Raw genomic sequence first — 20,692 nt, 5'->3', positions numbered from 1 at the left:
TCTTGCAGCCCCCACCTCTATTACTCGGTAAAGTGAGGCCCCAAAGGAGTAGCAAGTCCCCCCGTAACATACACGAGACTCGCGCGGCTTTCTCAGTGCATCTCGCGCTTCCGATCCTGATACATCGCCTCGCTGTTACTTCACGCGAGCTCGCGAGAGAGAACTTCCTTTCCCATTGTCTCGTACCTTTTTTTCTTCTTCGTCGCCGTCCTCGTCGTCCTCGGCGTCCTCGGCGTCCTCGGCGTCCTCGTCGTCGCCGTCGTCGCCGTCGTACCTCGCGATCGGTAGTCCCTTTCTCTTTGCCTCCGCTCCGACGTGAGTTCGACGCGCATGCTTTTGTTTCCGCTCGCTTGCGTTCTCGTTCGTCCCGCGACGATCATTATGTAAAAGAGGTTCGCTTTTTATGTAGAGCGACTGGTGCAATCGAGAAGGTTGGGTGCGATCGATCGCGCGCTCGCACGCAAACATTTATTGAAAAGGAGGACTCTTGATCTTGTAGTTTCGCGAGTGCGACGTTATGCTCTTATGGACTCTGTCGGCGTCCAAGTGGAAATTCGAAGGGGTTCGGGCTTAATTTTCGAACTAACTTTTTCTTCGACGTCAAAATGCTGAAGACACTGGGAATTTTCATCGGGTAAGTACCTTATGGATATCGGCAATCGTGCGTGAATTCGACGAAATGACGAAAGGCAGTCGGGAGCAAAGAAAACGTTCAGAGCGACGTTAAATCACCGCGACTGCCGCGTTACGAAGTATATTCATAAATCATACGGACGACGGTGTACAAAGAAAGAGAGAGAAAAAGAAATAGCAATCGAAGCGAGCGAACTGTCGTAAAAGATGAAAGAGATGATTAGCGGCAACAATGACTGTCGTGAGACGACTTGCCATCGCATTTTCATCCGGCGAGCGCGCGCGCGGGGAACGGTTTCTTTCCTCGATAAATGATTGGCCGCGCACTCGAGCCCCGTTGATTTTCGCTCGAGCGCCAGCGCGAACAGTCACGTGCGTCTCGTTCGCTTTTCTCGCGACGTCGGGAATTGGAAAGTCGAGCGGGCGGACGATTGTGTCTCGCCGCGGCGAGGAGATGCGCTTAAAGCGAGCGAATCGACGAGCGGCGGAGATGCCACTCGGGACATGCTCTTTCGAATTGTTATCTTCGCGTTGCTCGATTGCAATTTTTTTTCTTCCTCTTTTCTTTTCGCTCTCGTTCGCGTTCGGCCTATCGTCGCGTTTGCTGGAATTCCGAAGGACCGTATTTCTGAGCGTTTGACTGGAGGACAAATGGGATCCTTCGGAGCGCCCGTCGAGAGGCTCTCTATGCGGCGCGCCGAAGCCGAAAAGGACGTGCACTCGCGCGGAGATCGTTATTTCTAAATCGGCGAGCGCTGCGCGCCACCGATAACACATCTCGTGTCTCCGTTACGTAACACAAGCATTCGAGCTCTCTCAACGGCATTCTCCTTTTTCGCGTCTCTCTTTCGCCTCCTCCTCGCTCGCCGCGCGGCGAACGTTTAATTGCCAGCGATCGATCTTCAGCCGCATCAATATTATCTCCTTTCGGAGATACAATCCAAAGAAGTCTAAGCTTTAACGCACGTGAAATCGGTTGAAGATGCTCGGCCGTACAATGCGCGGCCTTGGCTACGAAGCGCTTGCCAACAAAATTTTTTTTTCCTACGTTCTTAATTGCGGCTTGGCAATTAGAAATCGCGCGGGGATCAACCAAGCCGAGATTTTGCCGATAATCAACCGATCCGACTGCGTGGCATTGCTGCGTATTTTGAAGAAGCGACCTTTTCGGGCGGACGGTACTTTCACGCTTGATCTCTCAGCCGCAGCCCACAATTATTAATTTCAATCGACCACAAACTCGTCCGGGCACTCAGCGTTAAATAATAAAAAGCGACGCGATCCTTCCCACCGGCGACAATTCGATGATCAACAACAATTCAATTTATCATCTGCCCACGCGCTCGCTGGTAACGCGCCGGCAAAAGCCGCATTCGAGCACTCGATCATTCGGCTATAGCCACTGGAATGCTGCGGGGACCCGGGGACCATATCTTTCGAACGTCGTGTTTACGCAAACAACAGAGCGAACAACAGCGGAGCTTCGGCTGCCGTTGAACCAAGCGTAGGCGGTGAAGCGCGCGCGGCACATATATCAATTTGCGTACGGTTACGAAAACTTTTCATCGCTCGCGAGGAGAATTTACTTTTTTATGTCTCCAATGCAGGCTGTCAGCATTGGCTAGCTCGACAGTTTTGCCACTGCGAATGTTGCACGACCTCAAACGCCGAACGAATTCGTCGATGGAACGTTACCACAAGCAGGAGCTTGCGATAATGAAGTCGGGAGTACGATTGAACAGAAACTCACCTGCATGGTTTTTGGCTGCTTCGCACGAAATGACGCCGACTGCTGCCAATTTGACCGAGAAAGCTTTGAGGCGCGAAACTATGGCGGTCATGCTTGTTGAGGCGTTAAACATGTCGCCTAAGGAGGCTACTTCGCTTTTACCGGCTGTCGGTACGAGTTTGGTAAGATTTTTTCTGCTACATTTTTCGACGATCGAAAGCCATTGAAAAGTCTTCGGAAAAATGTCAATCCATGCATGCTATTACTATTATAATCGAACAATTTAATAAATTAACAACTGCCCTCTCATAGGCTCTGATCGTATGGCATATTAAAAAACTTTTAATTTTTTGCAGAGAGATGATTAAGATAAATGTATGTTAATCAATCTCTATTATTCGAGTCAAAGTAGTTATTGATTAATTGCCCAATGTAATTTAGTGAAATAGATAATTTTTCGACAATGGCAGCAATTAGTACATTTGTTTCACAATTTAATATCAACAGTAAATTGTTACCTGAAACACAGAAGTCAATTCAATGAATTTCCTCTTGTGTACGAAATGACAGTATTAGAGACAGCAAAAAAATGCCTTTCCTTTGCATTTGCCAAAAAAATCCCTTCTTATCTGGAAATGACGTTTAATTTTTTTGTATTCTTTCTTGATAGAAAAATTACAAGTCTAAATGCATATGTACACGTGCCAGCGTTGGAGAAACTTATTAGTGCTTGAAAAACTTCTCAATTAATTAAAAGCCACCAATTAACGACAGCAATTTTTAAATAATTTCAAATCTTAACTCATATGTAAACTTTATTTACGTTCTTTCAACTTCTTTTTCATTGAATTCTAATCACCAATAATAAAAATAATAAGATTAGCAACTGCTTATAAATACAAAACTTCAAAATTAACAATATCCTGATTTATGGTCAGTCATTAATATACAAGTTGCCAGCAGTGAATTTCGTTCTTTTTTTTTTGGCAGAATCGATAATGACATATTACGCAATATTATAGTCAAGGAGTCAGCCCACGTTACACCACGTGGCAACTTTGGAAAAGAAAACCTTGAAATTTATTACAATAGCATTGTTTTCTTACTACCGCAAATTGAGTCAATAAAAGAAGTTTTATTGATTTCTGCTTTTGCATAAAGAGATTGCTATTATTCAGTCATGAATGAAAAATATCCTGCTTCACTGAATTGATTAAAATTTGATCGATAGTTCGATAAATTAAGTTCCTCGAGTAGTGAATAACATTATTATTGCAAATCTGAAAATCATCAAGACTGATTGTAAAATTTCATTTGTAAATCTCCTTAAGACTCTCTAAAATTCAATGAGTTTTCCAAAATTTCTAAAAAGCTAATAATGTCTCGATAACAGTATTGAAAATTAGGGAACTTTCGCCAAAAGTGAAGAAATAAAACGAACACTTCCGTTGCGCTGATCGTATTATGAAAAGCCTACGGCGCTAACGCTTTTGACATCCAGGTCAGCATATGCACCGGCGATTACCTGCGGATAATAAACGAGTGCAAAAAGGTCGAATCTCGCTACCGAACCATCAGCGGCCGTTGCAATAATCCACTGTATCCGGCCCGCGGTGCCGCGCTGGAAGCTTACCAGCGCCTGATGCCAGCCGAGTACGCCGACGGCGTCTCTCTGCCCGTTTCCACTTTGCCAAGTGCCAGAGCCGTGAGCGTGGCTATGCACTCTCGCGGCCCAGATCTCAGGTATAGCACAAGTCCGATTTGACGCTCCGAGTGGCGCCGTGAGGGAAAGCTCTGCCATCGTGTGCTTATTCCGCAAGGCATCCTTACTTGATGGCGCTGACGGCGCTGTTCGGCGAGTTCGTGGCGCACGATCTCGCGCACACGCCGCGCATGCGACTGCCGAACGGCGAGCGCCTGCGCTGCTGCGCCGTGAGCTACGAAAACTTTCATCCCGAGTGCTTCCCTATTGCCGCGGAGAAAGAGGCTGGCGGGTGCATGGAGTACGCAAGATCGGCGCCCCACCCCGGCAATGCTCACCAGGCGAGTCTTCGATGGCCTCTTCACGCTTATTCGCTTCTGCGCGCGACATTGCGAAATCAAAAGGAACGTTGAAAAGAGAGAAAAAAAACAAAAGCATTTAATCGGCACGCGAAGGCGTTTCCTTTCCACCCGCGTCTCTACCGAATGTTCAAACAAGAGAGAGAGAGAGAGTTATTTCTGGAATGGAGTCGCTTCCGGCGACGTATGTATACGCACGCTTTATCTATCCACGATTATCGAGCGCGACATGCAAATGCACCGGGCGTCAGCGCGATTGTTCATTTTCCCATATCGCAAGCAGCCTCTTTCCTTTTGGGTTATTGGTCGTATCCTTTTCGCGCGCCAATTTTCGAACAATGCCTCGCGCCGCCCTCTCGTTGCGCGCGCCACGAGGGCGCTAATCTCGCCGGATAATTGCCAAGACGACGGCAGAGAGAAGATTGAAGCCGCCAGTAATCCTCTCTCGTCATTGACCCACTGATACAGATCCTCGGCCGCGCAGGAGGAAGAGAAAACGGCTGGCGGGCAATTATCGTCGCTCGTTTCTCGCGCCAAGTGGATAAATCACTTGGACGGCTATCGCATGCTCTCTCTCTCTCTCTCTCTCTCTCTCTCTCTCTCTCTCTCTCTCTCTCGGGCCGCGAGTCCTCTCGTAATCCCTCGGCTAGCCGCGTGCTGCCATGCCGCTTTCAAGGTTCCGTTTACCATTGCGCCGAGCAGGGCTGCAAGCTGGGCGCGCGTCAGCAGATCAACCAGGCCACGTCCTACCTGGACTTGTCGACGCTGTACGGCAGCTCGGACGAGCGAGCGCGGGTGCTGCGCTCGGGCAAGGGCGGCTCGATGAACACGCAGGGCAAAAACCTGCCGATGCCGGACTTGGACTCGCGCAACTGTCGGTTGCAGAGCAAGGCGTTCCCGTGCTTCCTCAGCGGTGACGAGAGGGTCAACGAGCACCCGGGACTCGCGCTGATGCACCTGTTGTTCCTCAGGTGATTGTCTCCCCTCCCCTCCACTCTTCCGTCGCGCATGGAAAAAGCGACGCGCCGGAGCGTGTCGGTAATCGAACTTTCGCTCGCAGGGAACACAACCGCATCGCCGACAACCTGCAGCACCTGAACCCGCACTGGGACGACGACCGCCTCTACCAGGAGGCCCGCAAAATCAACATTGCCGAGATGCAGCACGTGACTTACAACGAGTTCCTGCCCGTTGTGCTCGGCGAAACTGCCCTCGATGAGTAAGTCGCTCCCGTTACGCCCCCCCCCCCCTACCGTACTCACTCGCCCGCTTGACCGCTTGCGCACAGCTACGATCTGCGCCTGACTCAACGCGGCTACTTTTTGGCTTACGACTCGCGCGTCGACGCGACGATGGACAACGCCGCGGCGTCGGCGGGCCTGTTCTTCGTAGCCGCACTGATGCCCAAAACCGTAGACCTCGTCGACACTAAGTCCGACGAGAAGAGCGGCGAGAGGTCGCTGCTCTCGGCTTTTTACGCGCCGCAAGAGCTTTACGAGGCCGGGGCTATCGACAGGCTCATCGCCGGCGCAACTGGTGAGTATCGCCGCGAGAACCACACGGAGTGTGTCCTTGAAAACTCCGATCTGTACAGCCGGCCACTCGAGAAAACCGCTGCCAGCGAGTCTGAACGAGATACTGGTAGAGCGTTACTTCCACGACGGTAAAACGAGCGACGCGCCTGTCGACTACGCTGCCCAAACGATTCAGCAAGGTCGTGATCATGGCTTGCCGAGTTATGTCAATTGGAGATCGATATGTGACTTACCTCAAGTGCAGTCTTTCGATGACCTCGAGGCTACTATTCCGAGGGAGGTGATCGAGAAATTGAGAGGAATATACAGGTACTTTCGAAAGAGAGGGATGTCAATTGTCATTTTCGTTTGGCGACTGATGATTTTACCGGTTTTCAGCAAAGTGGACGAGATCGATCTTGTCACCGGTGCTCTTTCGGAAGTGCCAGTTGCTGGATCAGTTTTAGGACCAACTTTCATCTGCCTGATAGGCAGAACCTTCAGAAATGCTCGTGTTGGTAAGCAACATTCGATAAGAAAATATACTAGTTTCACGTCCAATGCTGAGATGTTGCCGTTGATTAACAGGCGACAGGTACTGGTATGAAAATGGAAAGTCGCCAGGTCCTTTCACGCCGGAACAGCTGAAAGAAATTCGCAAGACGACCATGGCGAGGATACTTTGTGACAACGGCGACAGATTGAAACAAGTTCAGCCACGTGCCTTCCTCCTCAAAGACAGGTTCCTGTAAGTTATGTGCAATGTTGACAGATTGTCATTGTTCGGGTGAGGGAATTTTTATGGATAATTTGCTGTCTTTCTTTTATAGAAATAACATGGAGAACTGCTCGCTCTACAAGATCCACGACGTGAATTTCTTGTTCTGGAAGGAGGAGCCTCAGCTCATTTCCTAACCGATACGTCGAGGTTTGCCATTGACTGTTAATTATATATATGTATCTTCTTTTTTTTCCTGAATTCGTACTTCCTGTTTCGGTAGATCGCGGTCTCTTTACCACTGAGACTCTTCACACACAACGTCCGATGGATAATGTGTTTTATCATACGATAGTTCGAATGCCATTTGTATTTTTTGTATTTCATTACGCGAGGTTTACAATTATGCTCTGACGATGATTTTTTTTTATATAGTTTGTACCGTAAAATACAAAATCCTAAGAATAGCTTACAATTTGAAAAATAATTGTAGATAATCCAGTGTAACATATCAGCTGATTTTAATTAGATGTACGATATATTCTATGTAAATAAAAACAAATGCATCTATTAAAAATGAAAATGCCTTTTCTATAATTAGAGTAGTTGCGTATACTTAGAGAGTGTTTCAAGGGCACCTGTACGTTTTGCAGAAATTTTCGGTGTCAAAATAATTGCAGATGCAATCGTTCACCACTTAAATCGAAATCGTTCGAATAAAAGATAATTGACACTTCACTTATACGTTACGCAATGTAAAGGACTACGAGTCACTATGGACAAATTTAAATATCTACACAAGCATCAAAGTGTTTTTCTCATGAATAAGACAGGCTAATGGGTCAATCTTATAAAATGTGGGTTCGTCCACATTATCTTATGGTTATTTTCTTACAATAGACGTTACGGCATTCCGTTGAAACATTAGGAACAAGCTAGATTTAATTAATAATGATCATACAATCCAATAAATGCTTACTTTTTTGTCTGTTGGTTTGATAATTTTTCAAAGAAAATTTCACGCGTTATAGTTGCATTTAATATTGTACTCGGTAGAAAAATTGTAACAAAGTAAAGCTCGATCAGCATTTTCTCCGTAGTTGGCCAGTTTAATATGATTTATTTAATATGACCCAAAAAAATAACGATAACGTTCTTATATCATTAAGGAAAGCATGTTTATTGAAGTACATACTTAAAAATTTATAAGAAATAAAAAATATTCTACAAATACAAATAATAAATATTCTAACAGTGAATAGTAAAACAATATAAAAATGTTATATCTTGTATAAATGACAAAAATAATCTACACACTAAATAACGAAATTAACTCTAAAATATAGTATTGGAGAAGAAAGAGACAGGAAATAAGTATGAGGAAATAGGAAAAAATCACGCTGAAAAATACTTATTGAATCTTTAGAAAAACTTTGGAAAATCATGCCATTGCGATTCAATAAATGTTCTTCTCGGTGCGCTTATTACAGATGGGATTTTGTTTTTAAATGATATTCCACACACTCGTCCATGAAAGAATCGATCTATTTAATAGCATTTTGTTCCAAGAAAAAGGAAAAAGTGACTCTTATAATTAATAACAAACACGTTTCAAATTACGAAGGAGGTTTCTTCATCATTATCATTATCATCATTATCATCCATTCGACATAACTCTTTATCTCTCTCTCCCTTTTTCGTCGTTCATCGCGCGCAATGATATTGCGCCTCGCAATGCATACACATATGTCGGTTACCTCGTCGTCATATTTATCATTATTATTTTAAATATATTTTTTTTTTTCGTTCAAAAGTTGTCTCAACTACAAAAAACTCGGAGAGTTGCGCGCGGAAGCGAGAAAAATTCAGCTACAGCTAAGCGCTTGTCAATGTTTTTTTATTTGTTTTTTATACAAAATGCGAAAAACGGCGTTTCACAAGAGAAATGTATAATTGTATATGTATACGAGACTCGCGGGCCCAAGTGTCGTAAAAACACCGTGGCTTACAAATCCAAAGACTATTGATTTGTTATACTTTATTTCTTATTTTCGTCTATAATCGATTTAAAAATTCCCTTTAGTAAGAGAGAGAGTCGCGTCTTGAATGAAACTCGTTTATTTAGCTGAGATATTTCGTTTGTAATCGAGATTATCGTATAAGAGAAAAGTGATTCGTTCGCGCATCGCCGGAACCTTCATCGCAGCGCAACTGAAACGAGCTGCTGCAACGTCGCAGCAGCGATTTATTTTGAATTAAAACGGAAAACCTCAGCTCCAATGATAAAATGTTTCGTCGCATCGAACATTGAGTGCAACGCTCGAGACGTCGCGATGAAGTTTCCGAAAGACGCGCGAATCCGTCACTCGAACGGTTTGTTTTTTTATTTTTTTTTATTTTAAAGTGCATATTAGAACAACAAAGTGGCTTTCCCTTCACATTGAAAAGTTTGTCGGAACGGCCGTTGAGAGAGTCTTCGAACAGTACTTCATTTGTTCAGCTATCTCGTGTGTATTATTATGTGTGTTTCTATACTCAACGACGATTGACAGAGATGAAAAGGAAGAGGGAGAGGCAGTCGAGCGACGAAAAAGACAGGGAGTCCAAGGATTATCGTTTATCGATATTTCTTTATGCATTACGTAATACGGGTAAACAGGTAGGGATGCCGGGCATGTTTTTAATATGCCATTCATTTCCGCTAAGGATTATTATACAAAATAATTAGAAAAATGTACAAAAATTCATAAAAATAGTAATAGTTACATAGTACAAATTACTTCTGTTAGGTAATTATAATAACGTTACTTTTTTTATTCTTTTGTATCTCGTAGTGTGTGTCTGCGCGAGTGTGGGTGTGTGTGTGCGCGCGCGCGCGCGCGTGTGGACATATAAGTCTCCACGTGTTCTACGTGTATGTGGACGTGTGTGTATCGCATATAATGCGCGTATATGTGTACTGAAAACCTTCGCGGGTCAGATTTCTTCTCTACTAATATAACGTCGATACAAGACGACCTTACACAAGGTTATTTAACCAACATCAGAGATTTCGCACTTTTCGACTGTTCATTATAGTTGCGGACTAAGTATTAACATTGGTTTATTGATTACTGACCAGTTGATTCACGACAGTCGAACGAGTAAAATTCTCGAGTATTTTTTTCTTTCTTTTCCTAGTGTTCCTTGGCAATATCGAAATGTTTCGTCGTTCGACCGACGAGAGATCGTAGAAATGACAAATGGTACCATTTACTTTTATTACTTTTTTTTTCATCTAAACCTTCAAGAAACGGCGCGTTTATTTATTTATTTATTTTTTACATTCACATGTACATACATATACATTACAAGTATGCGTACACAGAGAAGTTGGGTAATCTTTGGCTTGCTATAATCGTGCAGCCGTCGTGCTTCCATTATTGCCGACACACATTTTGCTTTTTGGTCCCCGATAGATTTCGATTGTTTTATCGGTTGAGCAATATTTTGTTCGCCATTGCTGCGCCGATAGAACAGACGCCACCCGAGAACCTTTTGCTCAAGCGAGATAGGGGATGGTAGGTTGTGATGCCAGTGTATTTTGTGTACTGTGTGTGGTTTTTTATTAAAAAAGGGAATTCATAACTATAAAGTTAGTAATTGTAACGTTATAATTAATTATCGATATTTATCTCTTTGGTTATCGAATGCACTTTCAATCCTTGTTATTTCCAAATTGTTCAATCATCATTGCCCGTTCATGTTTCGCCGTAATATCATTATAGAAAATTTTTTAAATCGCAAAATTCACTCGCCATGATCCGTACATTATACTTTTAATAATATTATCAAGAATATAATAAATAACAGAGAGAAACGAGAATACCTTAATTTTATGTAATGGGACTTGGGACTGAGAAAATGGGCGCACGTTTCAACACACAAAATTACGCCTGACATTTTCTTTTTATTTTCTCTTCTTGTTTGCCCTTATTCATTACTTTTTACGGTAAGTAGAAAATATAACAAAAAGACGAGAATGTCCGAATATTGAAAATTATTAATTCGTGTTGAGGGTTCCAAAGTGTCTGTGTACACGACTTCTTACTAACGGGTCATTTTAATCGGTCTCTGATATTTCAAGTCACGTATGTGCTTTGTTTGCGCCCTCTATAATAGACATGGAGAGAGGTATCCGATAATCGTAAATCATCAAAATATTAAAAACCAAATTGTACGGGCAATCAATTATGGGATACCTCGCTTAAGCTCTGCAGAAGGATCGATTGGTCTTTGAGAAAAGCAAAAATTTACGTTAGATTTCATGATTGTATACGCACTTTAAATTCTATTCGAATAGTTATTATAAAAAAGCGACAAAAAATGATCCAAGTTAATTTTTGGCGTTTGCGCCCGAGAAACGTTGCATCTACTCGAAGGCCATAGATTTGTTTTTCTTTTCAATCGTATTCGAAAATAGCTTCTGATTTTCTAAATTGACTAAACGTTTATCGTCTATCATAAATATACAAAATTTGATATTGCATTGTTTTTTCTTGTTATACAAACGTTAGAATATTCAAGTTAAAAATCGAGTTTTGTTGAACATCATTAGAACTTTGTAACTTAGTTATCTTTAATGTTTAAGATATATGTCAGAGAGAAAGCAAACGTCTAGATATTATTTCGAATAAAAAATTATTAAAAATTGTAGAAAAACTTCATTGAAAATCTATGCTAAAGTTATCACAAGAAAGTATTAACGTTATTATACGTATATTTTGTGGAATTATCGTTAGTCTACTAATACGAAAATAAATTACAAATAAAACAAAGCAGCCGTATAGAAATCCTTTTCTACTTTTCTAATTATTTATAAAAAGTATTTCTCTCGTGAAAATTGTCTTATTATATGAGAAAAATGCTAAAAATGTAGTCATCAACGCATACTAAATCATCTAAGCATAAAATAGCATTTAAAGTTTATAAAAATTCGGAATATTAATCCATCTATTATTTATATTTATGTATAGAACGTTTTTTATAAAAAGGTGAATCATAAGAAAAAATCGTGTATTAATTCCTTTTTCTTTCTTGCTCGTTTACAATTCTCTATCCTTATTTACAAGTATGTATAATAATTACGTTTTTTTATACCATTATGTACGATTTATTTAACGAATTTGAAAAAGTAAAACGTACATAATTCCTCGTCAAGCAGAGTATACTGAAAGTTTTTTTATTATGAAAGAATGCTGTTAAAAATAGTGCAATTTCACTGTAGATACGCTAATATGTTTAGTTCATCTTGAGACCAACGATAAACGCCTTTTTCTCGAGTGCCATTTAACGTAAAACTTTGCTTTTGACCTTACACAGAACTTTACTGACCTCGTGTGTCAATTGTTTAATGCCTCGTGATAACCGTCTCATGAAAAATCGTCGATTTACTTTGTAGCGTTCCGGTAACTCAGAGCTAGTTTTTTTAACAACAATCGCGTAACTTTCAAGCGTTACATATACATATATATCACTATATATCGTATTTATATCCATTTACACGGCTATGAGATATTTTTTTCTCTATCTATTATTCTATATCAATATTATTATATTCATTTATTTTCCTAAGAAATTGAATAAACAGTGCTTGGTGTCATCGTCACGCACCAATCAGCGTCACGTTGATGCGTCAAACAGATGGAAGCGAAAGCTTTTGATCACTTGTAAGTCGATCATATTTTTCATTTCTGTAGTGATTTTTGTTTTGTTTCGTAATTGCACGTTAATGTTTCATCACCGATTTTCTTTCAACAGCGTCACTTCCGATCTGTGCCCAATGCATCAACGATTTTTCATTCCTAACCTTTGCCTATTACAGTGAATAACAATACTATGCGAGCAAAAAAATAAACTCTATGTATACACTTTTTTTTTCGAAATTAAGCTACTTTCACGAGGTCGTCGTAGCGCCACCTCGCGAGTTTTATTTTTTTATTCTCCTGTCACTTTTTAAGCTAGATCACGCGCGAAAGAAATCGGCTGTTACAACATTTTCATGCGACGATCGTTCAATAATTTTTATACAATTGCCTCGAGGATCCTTTTCTAACTGTCTCAGAGGAGCGCATACGCACATATATGTTTTGGTGTCGTTTTTTACAAATTGAATTTCCAACGAATCGCTCTCTCGTCGTTGTTTTGTTTGCAAGAACACACGTATATATAAATGTAAGAAAGTATAAAAAAGAAAAACGTATACACGCTGAATTCGAGATGGAAAAAGCAACGTACACGGATTCTAAGTAGCTGCAAAAATATCACAGTTAAATTGCTACGGTGAAAAACCAATGAACAATTTTTTTTATTTTACTTATTTATTAAAAAACTGCAAAAAATGGCAAAACAGACATAGAAGAGCTTCGTTGGAGATTCAGTTTTCCTTTACATTTACTCGGTTGGTATCTTATATTTTAAAGCACGAGAGGAAAAAAAAATGTTTGATGAACATTTTCTTTGAATAATATACGAACAGATGCAGGCTACACGATTCGAATAGAGAAACAAATGAACGAACGAACGACATCAAAAAACGTTACTTCGTACACGAATATACGATAAAATCGCCTATTATGAAAAGACGTGAAAAATTTTTACACATTGATTCATCATTCTCGACAATCAAAAGTTCGTAATTACGTATAATATATATGTATAATATGCAAAAAGTTCATCGCTAACGATAACTCGTACAAAAATTTTCATCAAGAATCCGTAAAATTCTTACTTAACTAACGATCGACAATTCTAAAAAAGGGACATATCATTATTATTGATTTCTTCATTAAATTTCTTATATAAAAAACCATTCATTTAATGCTGTTCATCGTCTCACATCCAATTGATTCTCTCGGCCTTTCGTGGTAGATCTTTTTGTATTCATTTATGTCTTTCATTATTATTATTATTATTATTTTTCTGTCATTTTTTTTCATATTATCAATTATTTTCCCATCCTTTTAATAGTAGAAGCATCGAAAATACGCTAACTTCTTTATGTTTATGTAATTATTTAATCTTGGAATTAAAAGTTGTCATTGTCATCCATAAGCGGAGCAAAGTGTTCGAAGTATTATTAGCTTTTACACAGAATAAAATGTTATAGTTTATAACACTACACATCTCCTGTTTGCGGCTTCGAGTACCTGCTTTTTTTTGTAAGATTTAAAAAACACGTTCTACATTTAAAAAGTCGGTGCGGTAAAATTGCTTCCGCTTACGATTCTCTCTCTCTTTTTTTCTTTTTTTTTAGGGATGATGATGTACCTTCTATTCATTATTCAGCAAACTCGAATTTTCCCTGTTCCGTCTAATCTCTCACGAGGGGATCTTTTTCTTAATCTCTCTTTCTCGTCAACAACTAATGTACAAAGTAGTTTCGTATCAAATTTAGCCGCGTCAACGCGCTCAACAATCGAAGGAGAATGTTTCTTTTTGTCTAATACTGCGTCGTACGCTAAAAACACTAGAGCCGAGATAAAACGATTATCAAATTCTCGTGTCGGGGGATGGCGCGCGCAAAACAACGGACGGGATTTATTATTTTATTTTATTTTTTTTTTCGGTAAAAATAAACAAAAGCTGCGAAACGATCGTCGTTACGCGTAGCAATGGAAAAATTTGATCCTGTTCGAACAAGTCTTTTTTTTTTAATTTTTTTTTTATGCGATATTATATCTGGCGTACATTTAATATCAGAGATGAAAATGTTATTGTTATCCGTTTTGAAAGACTGATTTGAAAGTTTTATCTGGCTATACGCTAAAGCATCGAAATGAACAAATAATGAAAAATCGATAAGACTATCGAACGTGTCCCTGTCGTTTCACGCATCCCTTAATTACAGCTCAATCATATATCGAACGCGAATAATTATAGAAAAAACCCGCCGAATTGCTCTATCACGTCGCGTTCACATTTTTTTTTAGAAAAAGGTAAAAAATTTTTTTTCTTTACACCTATTATGCTTTTTACCCTCGTTCTCTCAATGTAATTTTGCGACCTGCTCATCCCTTTTTTACGTTTTCATCTCTTATTTGTTCTCCAGAAATGGATTTTATTTTTACATGCAGCAGAACTTTTAATTATCTAGAATTATTGTATTATGAATATGTTTTTTTCAAGGTACACGCGAGAAACACTTAATTGTATAAGTACGAGTAAACAGGTATCTTCGTTTTGAATGTCCGCTCTTGCAAAAATTTTTTTTCCAAGCATTTTTACGTCAAATCGATCATCAAATCGATGCACAATCGAAAAGTACATTTCGATAAGTCGATATCGAGAAATCCCGTTCTCTTGTTTTCTTTCCACTTTGAGATCTACGCTTTTTTTCTCTCAATCGCTAAAATTCGTTTTTTATTCTTTTCTTTTTTGCTAATTCATTAAGCGTATGCAGAAAAATACATGATGTATGTGTAACACTGAGAGTGTCTCATTCGCTATGATTTCATTTCTCTCTCATTTTTTATTCTTTAGAAAAACTATAAGTAAAAAAGTGTAGGAGTAAATTGGCTAGCGACAACAACGTCAAAAGTTTATATATATAGTATATATAACTATTGATTTAATACAAATATCTACTATGACCAACGACAATCGAAAAATTAAATCTTTTACTATCCATTATCCTTCTTTACAATTTTTTCTAAATTTTTCTGTTCTTTTTTTTGTTTATTTAATTATTATTTATTCTCGACTTCGTGTCTTTTGTTCAATCGTCAAAGCAAAAAAACAGCAATATCTGAAGCTAGCACTTGCTTTTCTCTTGCGGCTGAAAAATGAGCGTACAAATATAAAGAAATGATGAATATATATGAGGACCGTGAAAAAATGAAAAAAAAGAACGTCACCCTCTATGTTTAATGTTTTTTCAAATATTTGTTTTTATTTAATAGAAAAAAATAAAAAATTTCGTTATATTTTATTTCACTTAAGTAGATTATAATAAAAATTATTATTACTAGCCGTTAATAAAAAAAAAAAGACGATCAAAAAAATTTTTCCATATTTTTTTTTCACTACACACTAAGGACAAAAAAATATAGCATATATATATAAAAGAGATGCGTGTAATGCTTTCTCTACTGTTTTTTTCCGGAGATATGCAGTTTTAGTTTTTCTGAAAAAAACTAACAAAGAAAAAACAACGGTAGCGGGTAAAAACGCATAATTAATTGTAATAAACAAAGATTCTCGGTGCAGAAAAAAACAGACGTTTTTCGGGACACGACACTGGAAAAAACACTCGTTCGCTTTTACAAACAAAACATAGTTTACGACAAAACACACAGTAATATTTTTTTTTGTCTATCGTTATTTTCCTTTCCTCGCCATTACAAATTCTTTACTTTTTCCATACCATTTTTACTATCGTTTAAGAACTGTTTTCTCTTCTTTACCTACACCAGAGTGGGGAATCTCAAGGCTCGATGAGATGCTGATTATATATTCGAAGCAAAGCTCGCTGGCACTCGATGAAATTTGATAAGAACATCATCGAGTCAATCATTATATCTAGAAACAAACATATATATTATCATGTTCACTATAATTAATATATTAAAATTTTTTATTCTCTGGTATTTCACCTAACCGAGTGCTTCACTACAGCGAGCTGCTTTCATTATCATTATCATCGCTCTATAACAGGAGCTCCATTGCGAGTTTGACTAGTTTCTTTCGCCCCGTTTTTTGCATATTTCAACTCTCTCGGCCTAGGTTCCGCCTATCTCAACATACACATATATTTAAAAGAAAAGAAGAAAATAGATGAATCACAAATCAGCCGAGGAAAAGCTACATTAATATAGAAAAAATCCACGCTATATAAAAAATTTAGGTGACGAATAATATATAATAATAAAAAAAATAATCTTCGAAAAAGGATAAAAAAAATCGTGATAAACAAGCCACAAAACGGTCTCGCATAACAAAATTTCTTCTTTCTCTACTTATACAATACACATGCGCAAAAAAAAAAGAATACCATGAGTGGCGCCTCTTAATTGTTAACATAGAAAACAAAGAAAAATAGTAGAATCCAATGCCCTGAAGGCGGCGACTCGCCTCGATTACGTCTTCTTCCCCTCCCCCTTTTTATCCATACATTACACAATAATTGGGCTAGAATAATCAAGCAAAGGGAGGGGGGACGCACGTATTCATTATACTACAATTGCACTGCGCCCAGCGTGTTGCGATTAAGCGAGTTATACACGATTAATCCAAAAAACAAAAAAAATAGATATCGTAAAGGATGAAAAGAATTAATGTGAAGAATTACAATTAATATTATACCATTTTGCTTCGCTATCGTCTGCCCGTGTACAAGTAATAAATGTCTCTCTCATCTGTTGTGTTGGTGTGTGTTCTTTGGTACGTGGAGATCGTCGCGACGGGTTTTTCCCAGACGAGGATGTTCCTTTTTAGCGATCGCTTCACAAACTTACGCGGTACAATATATATTATATTCATATATAAAAGAGCTTGAAAATATTAGGACACGCGCGATTTTCTTGTGTGTTTGTGTGTATATAGGAAAAAACATATATATATTTATGTTAATATTTGTTTTTTTCATTAGCTAGCAAAAAAGAAAAAAATCAAAATAAAATAAAACTCTATACAAATATATTCAGCTCGAGCGCGTCTTCGCGCAATGTGTTATTATAATTAATAACGTTATCGTATAAAAAAATAAAAATCCATTTAGATTTTTCTGTTTCTCGCGAGCAAAAAAAGAAAATTAATTAATAATAAAGAACACGGCTTTAGTTATATAGGACGATCGCTCACTTGACAAACAAACGTTAGATGAACGAAAAAGAACTCCATGATGTGTATTGTGTTATTATACACACACAATATGTATAGGAAGTTTGCGGCGCGCGACGAGCTTTTCTTGTGACAACTCCACGCTTATAATTAAACAATTAACCTACAAAGCTACAAAAGTACAAATTTTTTTCTTCATAATATTTTTTCTAAAAAATCTCACCAATATGTTTACAGTGCCTCTTGACACTTTTATCGCGATATGCAAAAAACAAGAAATTTCCAGATTAATAAACATCACACAATTAAAATCTACGCAACTTAACGATTAAAATTTTGTCCATGTCTGTTTCACAGTTACTTCATCTAGTCGCGCACTCGCCAGAATTTATAACAAAGAAAAACAAAATTATTAGTAATACACGATTAGGTCGTTGCGTATGTGTTGGTCGTGTTTGTCGGACCGAAGGACGTAACAGCGGTATAAAAAACTTTATCAACACTGAAAAATACAAATCTATTCGTTTGTAAATTGTGACTAACTTATTCCCGTTCGCTTTCTCGCCTCGAGAAAATGTCTGTTCTCCATAGCCCACATCGAACTAAAAAGAATAAACAACTTTATTATGCGTTACGACTCTACCTTTGATTGTTCTATTCATCGAGCGACCGTCGCAAGTGCGACTAATAATTTTTCAAGTTGACTACCCGATATGTTAAGAATTTCGTCGCTACTCGCAAAAGGTCCTCGCGATAAATCTTGTTCACAGAAAGAGAACTCGAAAAATTTTCACGCTACGAGAAACAAACGCATTATACATCATTTTTCTACCCCCAAGCATATCAACGTACGTTGTTTATTTATTCTCTTGTGTAAGTGTTAATCTGCGTGTGCAAGTGTTTGTGTGTGTTCGTCGAAAAAGGACAAAGAAATGCAAGTGCATTCGCGTTTTATTTTCCTATGCATATAAGTGTGTTGAGAGTAGAACGGATAATAGCCTATCCATTAAATATTGTTTGTTACTGATAATTGGTTTATTAATTAGTGGACTGGCCGCTCGCGTATAACAGAAAAGTGTAAACGCGAAAGAAAATTAGGCAGCCGTGTCGCTTTTCTCCCGTGTCGATCAGGTATTGAAATAACGCTACTCTCTATATATAATACATATATAATATTTATATAAATTATCGGTTGATTTTTTGTTTTTAGGAGAATTGGTACCTAGGTATAATTTTATTTTTTTTTGTTTAATCATTAATCATTTCGCTACTATTATATCGATGCTCGCGCGCTCCCGTTTTTAAAACACGTCAAAGTTTCTTTCTTACGAGCAAAAACAGAGATAATGCGCGCTACAAAGTTTTCTTGCATATATATATATATATATATATATAATCGTGAACTTTATATATATATATTTTATTTATATTTATATATATAAATTTGACTGCGAGCGGCGCGCGCGTTTGTCTCTCTTTGATGCTTCTAATTAGAATTTTTTTTCTCCATTATCGTTTAAGGCAGCGCCGCCTTTTTTATTTTATTTTTTTCAAATTGCACTAACTAATGCTCGTTTTGTGTTTTTATGTCAATGACTCGACTTTTATTTGCTTTGCTTTGTCGGCGTGTTTATGAATCATCGCGTGGGTGTCACACATTTTGAAAATTTAAAATTTTTGCTTGGTCGTCGTTCCTCATCGAATCTCTCCGTACGAGCGGGACGAAGGAGAATCTACAATAATTAATTAATAATTATGGTCGATCGTTTCTTTTTCTTTTTAATTCAGCTAAGAGACTTTCGCGCGATTTCCACACACACCCCCCGGTTTAAATGCCACCAAAATCCTACCGGCGGCAAAGTTGTATATACAAAAAGGAGACCAAAAAAATAAATATATATATATATATATATGTATATTTATATATATAGACGTGGAGATTACTTATTTTTTTATTCCCGATTTCTCTCGCTTGTCCCACTTTTACTTTATTCGACGGTAAAATCAGCTTTTCGACTTTTAATCGCACAATCATCTCTATCTATATTTTTTCGTTTTACATATCACCTACGTGTATTTTATCTCTCTTTCGTTTACTCGTTTAGTTTGCTTTTTTTACTTTTTTAATAAAAACAAAGAGTATCGATAATAATAAAATTCAAAAAATCGATATAAAAATAAAAAAACTGTCTGACCGCCGAGACAACTCGTCTATTCCTTAAAAAATATTTGGATTACGTCACGAAAAGTGTTTGCTTTTTATCCCACTATTTCAAAAAACGCTCGTTTACTTGCCTTAGCTATCATTAATATTGTTTATACTTCATTATTCTGCGTGTAGGTACTTTAACATACTTTTTTGTTGGTTGAATAATATTACCGTGTTGTGAATTGTTTCTGTAAATTTTTCTCTTTAGCATGTGTAATAATGACAGTATGTATTTGTATGTTTGTAATCTACAATGCGTATGTATGCATTGTAGATTACAAAAGTCGAGTCGCGGGAAGATTCGCGAAAAAATTTCTCTATATCCATTTTGGTATTCGTCATACATGTACATTCAGTAATATACCAATATCACCTATATATAACTTGCGCATTTGTCGTATAGCTCGTATATTACTGATAATCCAATCCCGAATTCGTAAAAATATATATACACTCGCATCTTAAATATATATATTGTTACCTCTTTCTTGGATCAGTAATACAGAACACATCTGATTTTCTTATTACGCCTGGCGATCATATAAATATAAACAATATATTTCGCTCTCACCACGTCTTCTCTCGCGCACAATGGTACTTTTTTGTTCGCTCATTTGATTATATACACCGAGAGAGATATATAATAAGAGCTTGTGTGTATGTGTGTGTGTGTATGAGTGTGTGTATCATTCCTCTATAATACATTATGCTATAGAGAAAAAATGTAATTTTGCGCTGCCGGCGCGCGGGCCCTTTAACTTTTTATACTCGTACACACTCTGATTATTTGTCTCTTTCTCTATATGAGAGGAGGAGCGAATCCTTGCTCGACTTCGTCATCATCATCGTCGTCTTATCAGTCGTCATCGTCATTATACAGTCCTTCAGCAAAAATAATAATAATAAACAAGGCCGTGATCTTATAAAAAATCAAATTATTTATTGAAAAAAACTCTTCAACTGTTCATAAAATAAGAAAAATTACAAACAACCGACATTAGTGGTCAAAG

The 20,692-nt window shown here is 38.2% G+C and overlaps 2 protein-coding genes across 5 annotated transcripts in view; one reads left to right on the top strand and one right to left on the bottom strand.

Moving 5' to 3' along the window:
- The first annotated feature begins 122 nt into the window (after positions 1-122).
- On the top strand, positions 123-7,179 carry LOC131669907 (peroxidasin-like). Of its 3 annotated transcripts, none has more exons than XM_058945106.1 (12): positions 123-392; positions 500-634; positions 2,241-2,544; positions 3,864-4,105; positions 4,183-4,405; positions 5,126-5,394; positions 5,484-5,642; positions 5,712-5,959; positions 6,018-6,267; positions 6,337-6,455; positions 6,526-6,685; positions 6,768-7,179. In XM_058945106.1, the coding sequence occupies exons 2-12, from the start codon at positions 606-608 to the stop codon at positions 6,850-6,852; spliced, it is 2,088 nt and encodes a 695-aa protein (XP_058801089.1). In that variant the 5' UTR covers positions 123-392; positions 500-605; the 3' UTR covers positions 6,853-7,179. The 3 variants fall into 3 exon arrangements, with proteins under 3 accessions (XP_058801089.1, XP_058801090.1, XP_058801088.1); XM_058945107.1 differs by having other exon boundaries at positions 123-634; positions 6,768-6,865; positions 6,939-7,179; XM_058945105.1 differs by having other exon boundaries at positions 123-634.
- Positions 7,180-15,557: 8,378 nt separating this feature from the next.
- LOC131669925 (cytoplasmic polyadenylation element-binding protein 2) overlaps positions 15,558-20,692 on the bottom strand; it is an 89,049-nt gene continuing 83,914 nt past the window's right edge. For both annotated transcript variants that reach the window (XM_058945141.1, XM_058945142.1), the window contains one exon: positions 15,558-20,692. This exon is cut by the window's right edge and continues 892 nt beyond it. The gene's annotated coding sequence lies outside the window, so the exon portion shown is untranslated.

This window comes from Phymastichus coffea, unplaced genomic scaffold (genome assembly GCF_024137745.1).
Source record: "Phymastichus coffea isolate CEN01 unplaced genomic scaffold, Cenicafe_Pcof_1.1 PCOF00098, whole genome shotgun sequence".
Lineage (NCBI taxonomy): Eukaryota > Metazoa > Arthropoda > Insecta > Hymenoptera > Eulophidae > Phymastichus > Phymastichus coffea.
The sequence above is the reverse complement of the archived record's forward strand: the minus strand, read 5'-3'. Positions and strand labels throughout refer to the sequence as shown.

Excerpts from the sequence above, each read along its gene's own strand:
- LOC131669907 (XM_058945106.1), top strand. The coding sequence starts at position 606 with ATGCTGAAGACACTGGGAATTTTCATCGG. Across the intron at positions 635-2,240 it reads ACACTGGGAATTTTCATCGG|GCTGTCAGCATTGGCTAGCT; the intron begins GTAAGTACCTTA and ends TCTCCAATGCAG. Across the intron at positions 6,456-6,525 it reads CTTCAGAAATGCTCGTGTTG|GCGACAGGTACTGGTATGAA; the intron begins GTAAGCAACATT and ends GTTGATTAACAG.